Genomic DNA, 14,205 nt, shown 5'->3' with positions numbered 1-14,205 from the left:
ATGAACGCTCATGCGCCCCCATTCCTACCATTTCCTTCTACTGCTTTCCCTTTCCATCTCCCCAGCTTGTCCTCCGTATCACTGAATTTCCCTCCTCCTCCACATGGCCACCAAAGGCCTTGTCTATCTTACATTTCTTTCTCATCTTCATTACCACTCCCTTCCACCCGCACCCCATTCTATCTACCTTGTCTTGCCAAACGAAACCCTCCTCAGCTCTTTTGCAAACCACCCCCCGCCCCGATCCTGGAATCCAGCCATCCCCCCCACCCCCGCCCCATCTTCCACCTTCCTCTCCCACCCAGAACCCAGTCCCCTAGAATCTGCATCTGGTCCCACCGTCTCCATCCTTTCTTAAGGTTCCTCTTGCTTTCCCTTCTCTCTCCACATGACATCTCTAGACTTGTCATTCCCCCAAATTCTTATATTTGCTGTTCTTTCCCCAACACCAATCACCCCCAAACTCTTCACTCTCTTCCAGAAACACCATCTTCCTGGGTATGTCTCCTCCATCTTTTCAATTTCTTCCCCTCCTTATGACCCCAAACTTCCATCCCATTCTCTCTCACAAATGCCCTCCCAAACCTCTTCTGCTACATGTTTGCCAAAGACGCTGTCACCCCAAGGTTCTTTCCCCTCCCCTTGTCACACACCTCACTGCCCCCGTGGCCCCCAAGAAGCTCCATCTCTCCAACCTAACTCCATTACCCCATCTCTGCCACAAACCCACAGGCTCGCCCCCTCACCTCTACCGCACACCCCGTGGCCCCCAAACTTCTCCAGCCTCCCTCATAACTGCCCATACAACCCACGGCCCCTCCTACCTAGCCCTCTCCCGCGCCAGGCCCGCGAGCTCCCCGCATTCCGCCTGAGCGAACCCCTCCCCGCGCCCAGGCCCCCTCGGCCTCGGTCTCTGACAACTCGCCCGGCGCCTCCCCCTCTCCGGATCCCCCTCCCCCCCCTCGCCTCGCCGCTCGCCTCGCGCTCCCTCCCTCCCTAGCGGCTCCCTCCCGGCCCCTCTCTCCTCCGTTCCTCCGCGCTCCCTCCTTCTCCCTCTTCCTCCCTTCTCCCATCCCCCTCTCCCAAGCGCCCTCCCTTCGCCGTCCGCTTTCCTGTGCGAGTCGCCGGACGCGCAGCCCAGCCCGCCCGCCCACAGCCCCGCGTCGGGCCGGGGCCTGGGGCCGGGACCCGTTTCGGGGGGACCGCCGGCCTCCGGGAGGGGCCAGGAAGGGGCGAGGGAGACGACCGCCCGGGAAGGGGCGGGGGCCGCGGGCGGAGGCCGCCTAGGGGGCCGGGGATCGCGCGATTGCGGGCTGCGCGGGGCGGGCGCGGGCGGCGGGCGGCGGGCGGCGGGCGGCGGGTCGGAGCTGAGCGGAGCGCCAGCCGGGCCGCGGGGGCGGGCGGCGGCGCGGCGGGGGCGGGCTGCGCGGCCCGGGCGTTCCGGGTGGCCTGGGGAGGCGGCGGGCCTGGGGAGGGGCCGAGCGAGAGCGGGGATCGGGATTTGCTCCGGAGGCGGGCGGGCGATCCGGGCCAGGTGGGGTAGAAGGGGGGATGGGGGCCGCCCTCCGGGGGGGTCGGGGCCGCCGCCGCCGCGACGGCGGCGGCGACTGAAGCCGGGAGGAGGAGAGGGGGGCGGGGGAGCGGCGACCGCCGCCGCCCCCCGGAGGCGCCGGAGCCCCGAATCCCGCTCGGAGCCATCCAGCCGTCCCGAGCTACAACCAGGTAAGATCTGCCGCGGCCCGGGCCTCGGGCCCGCCCGGGTTCTGGCCCGCGGCTCCCCACCCCCACCCCTCGTAGTTCCCCCTCCCGCCGCCGCCGCCTCCATTTGTTATTTTCCCGATCCGGTCCCCCACTGCGGGCACTGCCTGGCCTGAGGTTGGGGGCTCAGGGGGTGGGGCCGGCCCCCGAGGAGGGATGGGGGCCGGGGCACCCGGAGGATCGGGAAGGTGGGGGGAGGGGGGAGGATCTCAGGAGGAGGGCAGATGGGGCAGGAGGGTAGCCAGGACCCTGGGACCCAAAGAGGAACCCCGAGGTGGAGGGTCGGCGGAGGAAAAATGGGATGCCCGTGAGGGGGCTTCGGGGCGAAGGCAAAAAGGAATGGAGAGATGGCAGCGAGGTGGGGCATGAGGACTCCAGGAAAAGCCCCAAAGGCCCAGAACCCGGGTTTCAGAGCCCGGGGTTCGGGGTGCTAGGTGTAGAAGGGAGTTGGGAAATGGGGAAGGGGTGTGGTAGGTGGGAAGAGAGGGATTGTAGCTGATGAGGGAGGAGAATGGAACCTGGGGAAACGGGGGCTCTGAGAGGGCCACCTTTGAGAAGAAGAACCCGGCGCGTTCCCGGGTGGAAGTGGGAAAGTGATGCCTTTGTGACTCAATTTTTCTCTCCCCTACCCCGGGTCACCTCTGACCTTGTTTTTCCAATCTCAGACACAGGTACTTCTTGGAGAGGGGCACACTGGGGCCCAGTAGTGTGGGTCCTCCTGCAACTGATGAGGAGGAAGACTGGAACCCTGAAGGGAGAGTTAGGGAGCAAGGGTTTCTGGGAGTGTGGAAACAGAGGAGAGAATTGGGCAGTCTTATAGGCACTCCAAACAAGTTGTGACCCCCATCCTCAAATCCCCGGAGCACCCACTGCCCCTCTAGCTGTGGTTTCCTTAAGAGGGGGTGGGTCTTCATTACTGTTTTGTGCTCAGAGATTTCCCTTTGTACATGGACTTATTTCTACTGGGGTAGGTACTCTTAAGCTCCCTTCCCTGAGGGTGCTATAGGAGGACAGGAGTTGCTTTGGCAACTGTAGGGGGCGTTGCTGGCAGATGGACCTCTGGGATGGACTGTTGGGCAGGTTCTGCCATTTTGTTGCCATGGCAATGATCCAGTGGAATGTCTAATAGGTGGGGGTTCAGAATCTTGACTGGGCCTTTGGCTATGCCCTTGGAACTCTTGGCTGGGTTCTGGAGGATGTTTCTGGTGCTGCTCATGGAGAGGAGGTTCCCCAAGGGGTCCACCCCCTTCCATCCAGCTTTCTTTGGGAAAAGGTAGACATATTACTTGCAGGTCATAGTTGTTTCTCTAAGACCCTCCCTTTAGGCATGGTGGGAGGATAGAAATGCTCCTGTTCCAAGTTATACCACCTTTTGGCAGTTCATTATTAGGGACTTTTTGTATAGTCTTTTTGCTTCTTTGCACAGGTATTCTTCCATTTTCTTAAACTTGAGTCTTCCTTCCCAAGTATCCCTTTTCGGCTTTCCCAGACTATCCCCACAGTGACACCTTCCCCCAGCTAACCTTGGACCTTCTGTTTCTCTGACCTTGTAGGAATGGCTGGGCTCTCCATGCCCATCCCAGGTGAGGGTGGCCCAGGGGAGAGGGCTGTGGAACAGCCCGGTGTAGTGGAAATACTCCAGAACAGGAGCCAGGAGACCTGGGTCTAGTCCTGGCTGTACCTCTAACTAACTGTGACCTTGGGCAAGTCACTTCTCTTTCTTTGAGCCTCAGCTTCATTGTCAGATGAAGGGATTATAGATAAGATGATATCTGAGGCCCCTCTGACAACTGTAGACTCTAAGGCTTAGGCCAGTGCCTTGTTATCTGCTGGTCTGGGCTGCACTGTTATCTAGGATTGGTTTGTGAGTCTGGCAGGTCTGGAATGATGGTGGAGGCTGGGCCAAAGATCCTGGAATTCACCCTGCAAGCCCATCCTAGAAAGCCTTGTGCCTCGAGTGTATTTCTTCAGACAGCCTCCTCAGATTTCTCCCTTAATTTCTTTTCTTGTTCTTACTTAGAGACTCTTTCCCTATTCTTCATGTTTTCATCTCCACAATCCAGCCTTTGTCCTTTTGCTTTTGCAGTAAGGTGCTGAAGGTGAAGGTGCTTAGTGTTTTGCAGACACATAGGTGCTTGTAGATAGTTCGGAGTTACAGTGACCGGCTACTAGGACAGGAAGGCGGGTAGCTCAGCTTGTTGGTGCTAAAACATGCTCCAGGTTCAGGAATGTATATATAACCCAACCCTGCCTCCTTCTCTCTCCTGCCACTCCTTCTCCCCAGGGTCACCTACCCTTTTATGACTGCTTTTCTCCTTCAGAGCTACTCATTGCTAATTTTATCAGATTTTAACTGATTAAAGAAAGTTGAGGTGGGGGAGGGCCACGCGAGTCTTGCTCTGTTCTTCAGGTACATCCCTGCCTTTCTCTGACCTTTTGGATCCCCTGACTCTCACCAACCATGAACAGGTTCTGTGATAGGAAGGAGAGATGAGCACCCTCCTTTAAGGCGCTGGCAAAGACACACCAGTCACAGTCATCTCTCTTGTGCTTTTGTTAGGGTTGTTTTCCCCTTTGTTATGTTGGCTTTTGTTCTTTGGGTTTTTGGGGGATTGACAGTATTTGAAAACCAATTCACACAACAACTCAAAAATGTGGTAATAGTTGTAATGGAAGAGAAATGGCTGGTGTACTGGGCAGAGCGTCAGCTGTAAGTTCAGAAGACAGGGGGCTCCATCCCAGCTATTTCGGGACTCTAAGTTAAGTAAATTGTTACTAAGTTTCCTGGAAAGGTTAGGCTCACCCCTCGCTGCATGCCTCAGGAGGGTTCAGTGGAGGTGAGTGAGAGGTATTTACTCTGTATTCCTTGGGGAAAATATGCTACAGAGTGTAGAAAGGCTATTTCCCTAGCCAGGCCTCCTAACTAACTCAGAATAGGTGGCTAAGCCTACTCCATTTCCACTGAGGCCAGCAGCACTTCATTCGAGAAGACCTACTGAAGTTAGTGGGTTTAAAGGTCAGTAGCAAGAACAGACCAGAATATCCATATATACATGACATCTGTGGGGAATACAGAAAGGAAGAAAACAGTAAGAAGATGTCATTTTTGTTCTCAAAAGATCTTACGGTTAGTAATATGGAGAGATGTGACACTTAGCAAGAAATACAAACAAGTGCAAATGGAAATTACTGGCTATGTAGATAGAGATATGTAGATAGGGCGTGAGGAGGTATGAGTCCCTGTCTAAGCCAGGTGGGAAGACAGGCTTACAAATGTGTACATTTGTCTTGTTTACCCACTGTTATTCACTGATTTGGTTGGTAGAGTGAGAGCCCTGACTTCTCCTCTAGCCGTAGGGAACGCAAGCACTGGAGCAGGGGTCTTATGAGACTCTCAGAATTGAAGTTCTGCACTTTGGGGATACCTAGGTTTGGTCTTGGCCTTGGTCGGGCTGTGTGCCTTTGCACTGTAGAATGGGACATTGTTCTCCCACCTACTCTGATGTGAAAAAAGATTCTTTTCATATCTCTGGGACTGATCTAGGCCTTCTGAGAATTCTCCCCACCAACTTCTGATGAGAGTACAGCTAAGTGCTGAAGAGCGAGCATGGGCTTTGAAGTCAGGGAGATGGGGCTTGATCCTGGTGCTGTCACTGGTTCCTCACTGTGTATTTATCACACGAAGTTGGGCAAGTCACAGTCACAATCTTTGAGCCTCGGTTTCTTCACCTATATAATGGGCATAATAAGAATACCTCCTTTTCAGGGTTGGTTGTAAATATTAAATGAAATTGTACATGTAAGGGCTTGACGTAAAGAAGGTACTCCATAAATTAGCTAATACTTCAGCTACATTTCTTTATGCTCCTTTTAAAGGCTCTGGAATTCGTGTGCGTGCATCTATTTCCTAGGGATCATGAAGGGTGAAACGGTGTGATCTCCTGAACTGGGGTACATAGGCACCTCGGCGTTTTCTGCCTTCCCACGAGATGAAAGGGATGCTATTGCCGGCAGAGTTGCCCTCACAGGTGGCTGGGACGACCCATGGGCACGCCAGCAGTGTCTCATGGCTGGGCTGCTTACTCAGCCCCTTGACAGGCATGGTAGTGTCCCCTTCAGACTAGTGTTCCCCAATTTGGAGACTCTATCTTTTTCCAACAGGCTTCACTGAAAACAGACCGTGTGAGTTCCAGGCGCCTGTACTGGAAACTTGGAGATCCTGCTTTCTAGGCCACAGCTGTGGGGAACTTAGGGTGAAGCAGATAAGTTTCTGTATTCAGCTGCCCAGGCGGAGGAGAATGGGGTCTCCACAGCCTGAAGAATGAAGACACGACAGAATAAAGACTCAGTGAGTAGGAGCTAAAATGAGACACACGAAAGATCAAGGGCAGGGAAGCTTCTGGCCTGTCCCAGGGCCCAGCCCGCCCCTGCCATCCAGCTCCACTCCTTCCTCCCTCTCTTCCACCGCCAGGCAGCACCTCCCACCTGCCAGCAGATGAGCCTGGCTTTGAACCCCATCCTTCTGGGACACCCGCTGGAGGGGAAGAATAGAAATAAGGCACATGATAAAGTGAGGTACAGTGTAGAAAACGACCTTATCTGCTTGCTTCCTTCTCCCTCAGATGTCAATGAGGAGTGGACGGAAGAAAGAGGCCCCTGGGCCCCGGGAAGAACTGAGATCGAGGGGCCGGGCCTCCCCTGGAGGGGTCAGCACGTCCAGCAGCGATGGCAAAGCCGAGAAGTCTAGGCAGACGGCCAAGGTATTCTGTCCCCATGTCCTGCAACAGGATGCCCAGGCACCAGGGCTGATGGTGTGTATGTGTGTTGGGGGGAACTTCCTGTCTGGCTGAGGGTACTGGTGGAGCTCGGGAGGTATAGGACAGGAATTTTCTTTCTCTCTAACAGAAGGCCAGAGTAGAGGAAGCCTCCACCCCAAAGGTCAGCAAGCAGGGCCGGAGTGAGGAGATCTCGGAGAGTGAAAGTGAGGAGACCAACGCGCCAAAAAAGACCAAAACTGAGGTGGGAGACCCTTGCGGCCATCCTGGCCCATTTCTGACCCTTCTTTCACCCAAACTTCCTTCTGCTCACAGTTCTTATTTTAGTTTTGCCTGGAATATGAGAGAAAAAAAGTCTTATCCTAGTGCTTCTTAAAGTAGCCTGGCTATGTGTCAGTCAGATCTTTGGGGCTTTGGCCAGACTGTCAGATGATCAGGCAGGGCCAGAAGGGGACGGGAAGTGTGGGGATTCTAGCCTCTCCTTTTCTAGGTGCTGGCTTTCATGCAGGGGCTGGGGAGGAGATCCAGGCTGAGGAGTCTCAGTGGAAGGAACAAATAAATCATAAGGAGCATGCAGAAGGGGTCTTTTTAAGAACCAGTGGTTTCTGGGATGTTTAGTTAAAGGGGTAGGTGAGATGAGAGGATGGCAGATGGGCTGGTGGAAGACAGGGGTTTGGGTTCAGCTGTGGATTGGGAGAAGGTGCTAGAGATGGACACTTGAAGAGGGAACTCAGACGGCTGCTGGGGAGCAGCAGAGGCTGGGGGGAGAGTTGGGGGGATCCCCGGACGGCAGGGAGGTGGGCTCGAGCAGGAGTACTCATGGCATCGTGGTACAGGGGTATGCTGTGAGCAGGTGGTTACTTTGTGCGATGGAGGCCCCAAATCCAGAAGCGAGGAAGGAAAAGGAAAGGGAAAAATGGCCCTCCCTCTTCTACAGCAGGAGCTCCCCCGGCCACAGTCTCCCTCGGATCTGGATAGTTTGGATGGGCGGAGCCTCAATGATGATGGCAGCAGCGACCCCAGGGATATCGACCAGGATAACCGAAGCACGTCCCCCAGCATCTACAGCCCTGGAAGCGTGGAGAATGACTCCGACTCGTCTTCTGGCCTGTCCCAGGGCCCAGCCCGCCCCTACCATCCACCGCCACTCTTTCCTCCCTCCCCTCCCCCTCCAGATAGCACCCCCCGACAGCCAGAGCCTGGCTTTGAATCCCATCCTTCTGGGACACCCACTGGGTATCATGCTCCCATGGAGCCTCCCACATCTCGAATGTTCCAGGCTCCTCCAGGGGCCCCTCCCCCTCATCCACAGCTCTATCCTGGGGGCGCTGGTGGAGGAGTTCTGTCTGGACCCCCCGTGGGCCCCAAGGGAGGAGGGGCTGCCACTTCAGTGGGGGCCCCTAGTGGGGGTAAGCAGCACCCCCAGCCCCCCACCCCCATTTCAATATCAGGCTCTGGGGCTGGTGGTGTTCCCCCAACAAAGCCGCCCAACACTGCAGCTGGTGGTGGGAACCTACCGTCTGCTCCACCACCAGCCACCTTCCCCCATGTGACACCAAACCTGCCTCCCCCGCCTGCCCTGAGACCCCTTAACAATGCCTCCGCCTCTCCTCCTGGCCTGGGGGCCCAGCCGCTAGCTGGGCATCTGCCCTCTCCCCATGCCATGGGGCAGGGTATGGGTGGACTTCCTCCCGGCCCGGAGAAGGGCCCCACTCTTGCTCCCTCCCCCCACCCTTTGCCCCCTGCGTCCACCTCTTCTGCTCCTGCCCCGCCAATGAGGTATCCTTATTCGTCCTCTAGCAGCAGCTCTGCAGCAGCCTCCTCCTCCAGTTCTTCTGCCTCGGCCTCCCAGTACCCAGCTTCCCAGGCACTGCCCAGTTATCCCCACTCCTTCCCTCCCCCCACCAGCCTCTCTGTCTCCAATCAGCCACCCAAGTATACTCAGCCTTCTCTCCCATCCCAAGCTGTGTGGAGCCAGGGTCCCCCCCCACCTCCTCCCTATGGCCGCCTCTTGGCCAACAGCAATGCCCACCCAGGCCCCCTCCCTCCTTCAGCTGGAGGCCAATCCACTGCCCACCCACCAGTCCCGACACATCACCACCAGCAGCAGCAACATCATGGGGGCTCTGGGCCCCCTCCACCTGGGGCATATCCTCACTCCCTGGAGAGCGGCAGCTCCCACCACGCACACCCCTATGCCATGTCTCCCTCACTGGGGTCTCTGAGGCCCTACCCACCAGGGCCCGCACACCTGCCTCCACCTCACAGCCAGGTGGCCTACAGCCAAGCAGGCCCCAGCGGCCCCCCAGCCTCTTCCTCTTCCAATGCCTCTTCCTCCTCTCAAGGGTCCTACCCGTGTTCACACCCCTCTCCTTCCCAGGGCCCCCAAGGGCCGCCCTACCCCTTCCCACCGGTGCCTCCGGTCACCACCTCCTCGTCTACGCTTTCCACGGTCATTGCCACAGTGGCTTCCTCGCCAGCAGGCTACAAGACAGCCTCCCCACCTGGGCCCCCACCGTATGGCAAGCGAGCCCCGTCCCCAGGGGCCTACAAGACAGCCACCCCGCCCGGATACAAGCCGGGGTCCCCGCCCTCCTTCCGAACGGGGACCCCACCGGGCTACCGAGGCGCCTCGCCGCCCGCAGGCCCAGGGACCTTCAAGCCGGGCTCGCCCACGGTGGGGCCCGGGCCGCTGCCGCCTGCAGGGCCCTCGGGCCTGTCATCCCTGCCACCACCGCCGGCGGCCCCCGCCTCAGGGCCGCCCCTGAGCGCCACGCAGATCAAACAGGAGCCGGCTGAGGAATATGAGACCCCCGAGAGCCCGGCGCCCCCGGCCCGCAGCCCCTCGCCCCCTCCCAAGGTGGTAGACGTGCCCAGCCACGCCAGCCAGTCGGCCAGGTGAGAGGCGGGGGGTGGGGGGCGGGCGCGGGATGGGCCTTGCGTTCGTTCGTGTGGTGCTTTTCAAAGTACTCCAGACCCTGGGCTCGGCCGCTGGTGCGGGGCCGCTCGCAGGGGCTGAGCGCGCGCTGCCTCCGCGCCCGGCAGGTTCAACAAACACCTGGACCGAGGCTTTAACTCGTGCGCGCGCAGCGATCTGTACTTCGTGCCGCTGGAGGGCTCCAAGCTGGCCAAGAAGCGAGCCGACCTGGTGGAGAAGGTGCGGCGCGAGGCCGAGCAGCGCGCGCGCGAAGAAAAGGAGCGCGAGCGCGAGCGGGAACGCGAGAAGGAGCGCGAGCGCGAAAAGGAGCGCGAGCTGGAACGCAGCGTGGTGAGTTCACCGCGCGCCGCCTCCCGCCTCTGCCCCGCCCTCTACGCGACTCGGGGAGGCTCGAGGGGTGGGGATGGGGGTCATGCGCCACCTGTCGGAGAGGAGGAGCCACTGCAGCCCAGGAAATGGAGACCAAAGGATTCCAGCGGGAGGAATTGCATCTCTGGGCTGGAGGAAGGCAAGCTCAGGTCAGAGTACCTGTGGATCCCAGGAAGAGCCACTAACCTACATAGGAAGAGAAGGGGCAGGAAAGTCCCTGGCGGGCTGAGTTCCAATAAGTTGAAGCTTTAGGTATTCAATGCTGAGACGTGAGCAGCTGAGGACCAGGACCAGCCACCTCTTTCCAACCTGCCTTTTTGACCCCGCTTCTCCGTGTATCCCACAGAAGTTGGCTCAGGAGGGCCGTGCTCCAGTGGAGTGCCCACCTCTCGGCCCAGTGCCCCATCGCCCTCCATTTGAGCCGGGCAGTGCTGTGGCTACAGTGCCCCCCTACCTGGGTCCCGACACTCCAGCCCTGCGCACCCTCAGTGAATACGCCCGGCCCCACGTCATGTCTCCTGGAAATCGCAACCATCCATTCTACGTGCCCCTGGGGGCAGTGGACCCGGGGCTCCTGGGTTACAATGTCCCGGCCCTGTACAGCAGTGACCCAGCAGCCCGGGAGAGGGAGCGGGAAGCCCGTGAACGAGACCTGCGTGACCGCCTCAAGCCTGGCTTCGAGGTGAAGCCTAGTGAGCTGGAACCCCTACACGGGGTCCCTGGGCCAGGCCTGGATCCCTTCCCCCGACACGGGGGCCTGGCTCTGCAGCCTGGCCCACCTGGCTTGCACCCTTTCCCCTTTCATCCGAGCCTGGGGCCCCTGGAGAGAGAACGTCTAGCGCTGGCAGCTGGGCCAGCCCTGCGGCCCGACATGTCCTATGCGGAGCGTCTGGCAGCTGAGAGGCAGCATGCAGAAAGGGTGGCTGCCCTGGGCAACGACCCGCTGGCCCGGCTGCAGATGCTCAACGTGACCCCCCATCACCACCAGCACTCCCACATCCACTCTCACCTGCACCTCCACCAGCAGGATGCCATCCATGCAGGTGAGACTCCTGCCTCCTTGCCCAGGCCCTTTGAGGCCACCTTGCCCCCCTGGCAAGTGATGGGGTGCTTCTGTTCCTCGGGCCAGGACTTCCCTCCCCATGTCTGGCCTGAGCCTCTCTCCTGAGGTTGCTGCCCTGGTCTTTGCCTTCGCAGCCTGTCTCCTCCTGCCCCAACCTTGCCACGGAGACCCTTCCCCACACCCCAGCCCTCTTCAGGTCTGGTGCCCACCCACGATAGAGGCCCAAGGTGGAAACCTGTGAAGGAGCACGGTCTTCCTCCCCTCACAGCCCCTGTCTCTGAGGCTTCACGTAACTATTTTCTTCTTCCTCTGGATTCAACTCTTGTTTCTTGCCATCTTCTCCCCTTCCTGGCGGACGTGTTTCATGTTCCTCTCTGCCTCTAGATCTGTGACCTTCTGGAAAGAGCCTTGTGGCTCTGGTTGTGGGATCACAGTTGACAACGAGCTTTACTCACTGTCTTTCCACCGCATTTCTTTTTTCTTTTTTCTTTTTTTTTTTTGCGGTACGCGGGCCTCTCACTGTCGTGGCCTCTCCCGTTGCGGAGCACACGCTCCAGACGTGCAGGCTCAGCAGCCATGGCTCACGGGCCCAGCCGCTCTGCGGCATGTGGGATCTTCCCGGACCGGGGCACGAACCTGCGTCCCCTGCATCGGCAGGCAGACTCTCAACCACTGCGCCACCAGGGAAGCCCTTCACCGCATTTCTTATTGTCAGAACACTGCCCCATCTCGCCTCACAGTCACGTTCATTGCAGGCTCCTTGTACTTTCTCTCTTTTAAGCTTCTCCCCGTCTCATTTCCTAAACTTCCTATCCTCTTCCGTCTCCTCTCAGCAGTCCACTCCTCCCTCCCTATTCCTCAACTGTAATCTCCTGTCCTCTGCCATCTGTACATCCCTACTGCAGGAGGGTCTTGCCCTGTGCATCTCCCAGGCCCCTAGTTCCTCCATTGTGCCTCCTTGATCCACTGGATCTCCCAGTGTGTGATTGTCCACCTTTCATCCCAGGCATGGATGCCTTCACTCAAATGCATGGCTTTCCTCAAACCTCCCTCTGGTGACACCTTCCTCTTCTCTACCCTCCAGCCTCTGCCTCGGTGCACCCTCTCATTGACCCCCTGGCCTCAGGGTCTCACCTTACCCGGATCCCCTACCCAGCTGGGACCCTCCCCAACCCCCTTCTTCCTCACCCTCTGCACGAGAACGAAGTTCTTCGTCACCAGCTCTTTGGTAAGGATGGAGGTCTCGGGGTTGGGGAAGGTCTGAAAGGAGGAAGTTAGGTGGTGGGGTTGGCCTGGTTGGGCTTCGGGAGAGACGAGGAGGTGCCCAGAGGAGCTGGGCATGGGAGTAGGAGGGGCTGAGGCCCTGCCCAAGAGAGGCACAGGTTTTAGGGCCAGGCTAAGAGGCCTGAATCCTAACCACCCCTGGCAACTTGCGGGACTGGCTGTCACCCCAGTTGACTAGTGTGGCAGCTCCTCTGTATGTAAAGCGGCCGGCTGCCTCCGTATGCCATCGGTCTCGTGGCCCCTGCCCTTCCCGCCCACAGCTGCTCCTTACCGGGACCTGCCAGCCTCCCTCTCTGCCCCGATGTCAGCAGCTCACCAGCTGCAGGCCATGCACGCGCAGTCCGCTGAGCTGCAGCGCTTGGCGCTGGAGCAGCAGCAGTGGCTGCATGCCCATCACCCGCTGCACAGCGTGCCGCTCCCTGCCCAGGAGGACTACTACAGGTACCGCGTGCGCCCTAGGCCAGCCGGAGGGGACGCAGCTCAGCCCGCCTGGGATGGGGTGTGGCTCCCGTGGGAGGGGAACCCCTTCCCCACCATCCTCTGTGAGAGGGGCCGGGTCAGGACGGACCTCAGTCTCTCAGTCCCTGCTCCGCCCCCCTCTTCCCCCAGTCACCTGAAGAAGGAAAGCGACAAGCCGCTGTAGAACCTGCGATCAAGAGAGCACCCGTGGCCCCTGCATCTGGACCCAGGAGGCCTCCGTCCCCGCCTGCCACTCAGAGCGGAGGGGGTGCCACGCAGTCCCAGGGCCTGGGCCTCTGGGCAGAAGGAAGGAGGAAGGGACAGGTGGAAGGCCAAGCCTCCTGTGGCGTGCGGAGGTGGGGAGGGGCGGGGGTGAGGGCGGAAAGCGCACAGCATCTTGGACCAGGTCCCTCTCCCTTGGCCCCCGCCTTTCTCCCTCCCCCGCGCCCCACCCCCGTGGCCACCGCCTCTCCCCCACCCCTTGGTGTGATTATTTCATCTGTTAGATGTGGCTGTTTTGCGTAGCATCGTGTGCTGCCCCTGCCCCTCCCCAGCCCCCGTGTGCGCGCCCCCCACTGCGATGTATGCCCCTTGCCCTTCCCCCACATTAATAATTTATATATATAAATATCTATATGACGCTCTTTAAAAAACATCCCAAACAAAACCAACCAAACAAAAACATCCTCACGACTCCCCAGGAAGATGTCTGTGGCTGTTTCTTTGTGGGCTACCGGGCGTGGGTTGGGGGCGTGGGTCTCTGCGCGGCGACGCCTCGAGAGAAAGCTGTGGGATCACCGGAGACTAGCCCGGAGGTGGGTGGGGCCCCTGGAGAGTTGGAGAGGGGACCTCGAAGAGCCCGGGGTCCTGGAGCCCTGGCTCTGCCCTAACGGGGTCCGTTATGGCAGAGTCTTGGCCTTCCTCCCAAGGCCGGCAAGTCAGGATGCTGGCGGCCTGGGACAGCTCTAGGGAACTACGCAGAGTTGGGAGGCACTTCTGCCACTGGCCCCACAGCTAGGGGCCACCAGAGACTTGCATCCTTTCCGTAGGATAGTTAGAAATGGTGTTGAAGCGGAGGTGCAGGGGGCGTGGCTGCAATAAGTTAAAGCGTTCAGAACCCAGGAGTCTTAACCACCCTATAGTTTGAGGAGGGAGTGGGTGACAATTTCAAACGCCCAGAAGGGAAAGGAAATTAGAGGGCGTTAGCTTCCCCCCACCCCGCCCCGACACAAGGCCATTTTCGGAAAGCGCGGAAGCTGCTTTAACGCCAAGCTTTTACCGCTGCGAATCCTTGTCTACGTTCTTGAAAACTAAAGGGGAGTGACTGGCTTCTTCCTGAGCCAATCGGCATAGAGTTATTTGCATACGCCTGTACCAAACGTTCACAAACTCTAGAAACGAATGATTTAAGAGAGTTCTTTTGAATACTGTTTTCCCTTCTGAAAGTTGCAGTGTGCCCTGTTGCTTGTATAGCAGTAAAGATTAGGAAATGCCATGGGAGCTCACCCTCACCAATAGTGGAGTTGGTGGACATGCCACCTTCTCTCCAGGGTGTGTTC

At 58.7% G+C, this 14,205-nt stretch overlaps 1 protein-coding gene across 4 annotated transcripts; it reads left to right on the top strand.

The window, feature by feature from the left end:
* Window positions 1-1,559: 1,559 nt before the first annotated feature.
* Window positions 1,560-13,346, top strand: ATN1 (atrophin 1). 4 transcript variants are annotated; one of them, XM_082635480.1, is made up of 10 exons: window positions 1,560-1,722; window positions 5,920-6,106; window positions 6,381-6,569; window positions 6,664-6,777; window positions 7,474-9,431; window positions 9,579-9,801; window positions 10,187-10,883; window positions 11,988-12,131; window positions 12,448-12,628; window positions 12,797-13,346. In XM_082635480.1, exons 2-10 carry the CDS (start codon window positions 6,080-6,082, stop codon window positions 12,828-12,830), a joined length of 3,567 nt encoding a protein of 1,188 aa, XP_082491606.1. In that variant the 5' UTR covers window positions 1,560-1,722; window positions 5,920-6,079; the 3' UTR covers window positions 12,831-13,346. The 4 variants fall into 4 exon arrangements, with proteins under 4 accessions (XP_082491606.1, XP_082491605.1, XP_082491608.1 ...); XM_082635479.1 differs by having other exon boundaries at window positions 7,471-9,431; XM_082635482.1 differs by having other exon boundaries at window positions 1,561-1,722; window positions 6,381-6,518.
* Window positions 13,347-14,205: the final 859 nt, after the last annotated feature.

This window comes from Mesoplodon mirus (assembly GCF_964341445.2).
Source record: "Mesoplodon mirus genome assembly, chromosome: 11".
NCBI classification, from domain to species: domain Eukaryota; kingdom Metazoa; phylum Chordata; class Mammalia; order Artiodactyla; family Ziphiidae; genus Mesoplodon; species Mesoplodon mirus.
Note: the sequence above shows the minus strand (reverse complement) of the source record. Positions and strands in the feature narration are given on the sequence as shown.

Excerpts from the sequence above, each read along its gene's own strand:
- ATN1 (XM_082635479.1), top strand. The coding sequence starts at position 6,080 with ATGAAGACACGACAGAATAAAGACTCA. Across the intron at positions 6,570-6,663 it reads CCCAGGCACCAGGGCTGATG|AAGGCCAGAGTAGAGGAAGC; the intron begins GTGTGTATGTGT and ends TCTCTCTAACAG. Across the intron at positions 6,778-7,470 it reads CAAAAAAGACCAAAACTGAG|CAGGAGCTCCCCCGGCCACA; the intron begins GTGGGAGACCCT and ends CCTCTTCTACAG.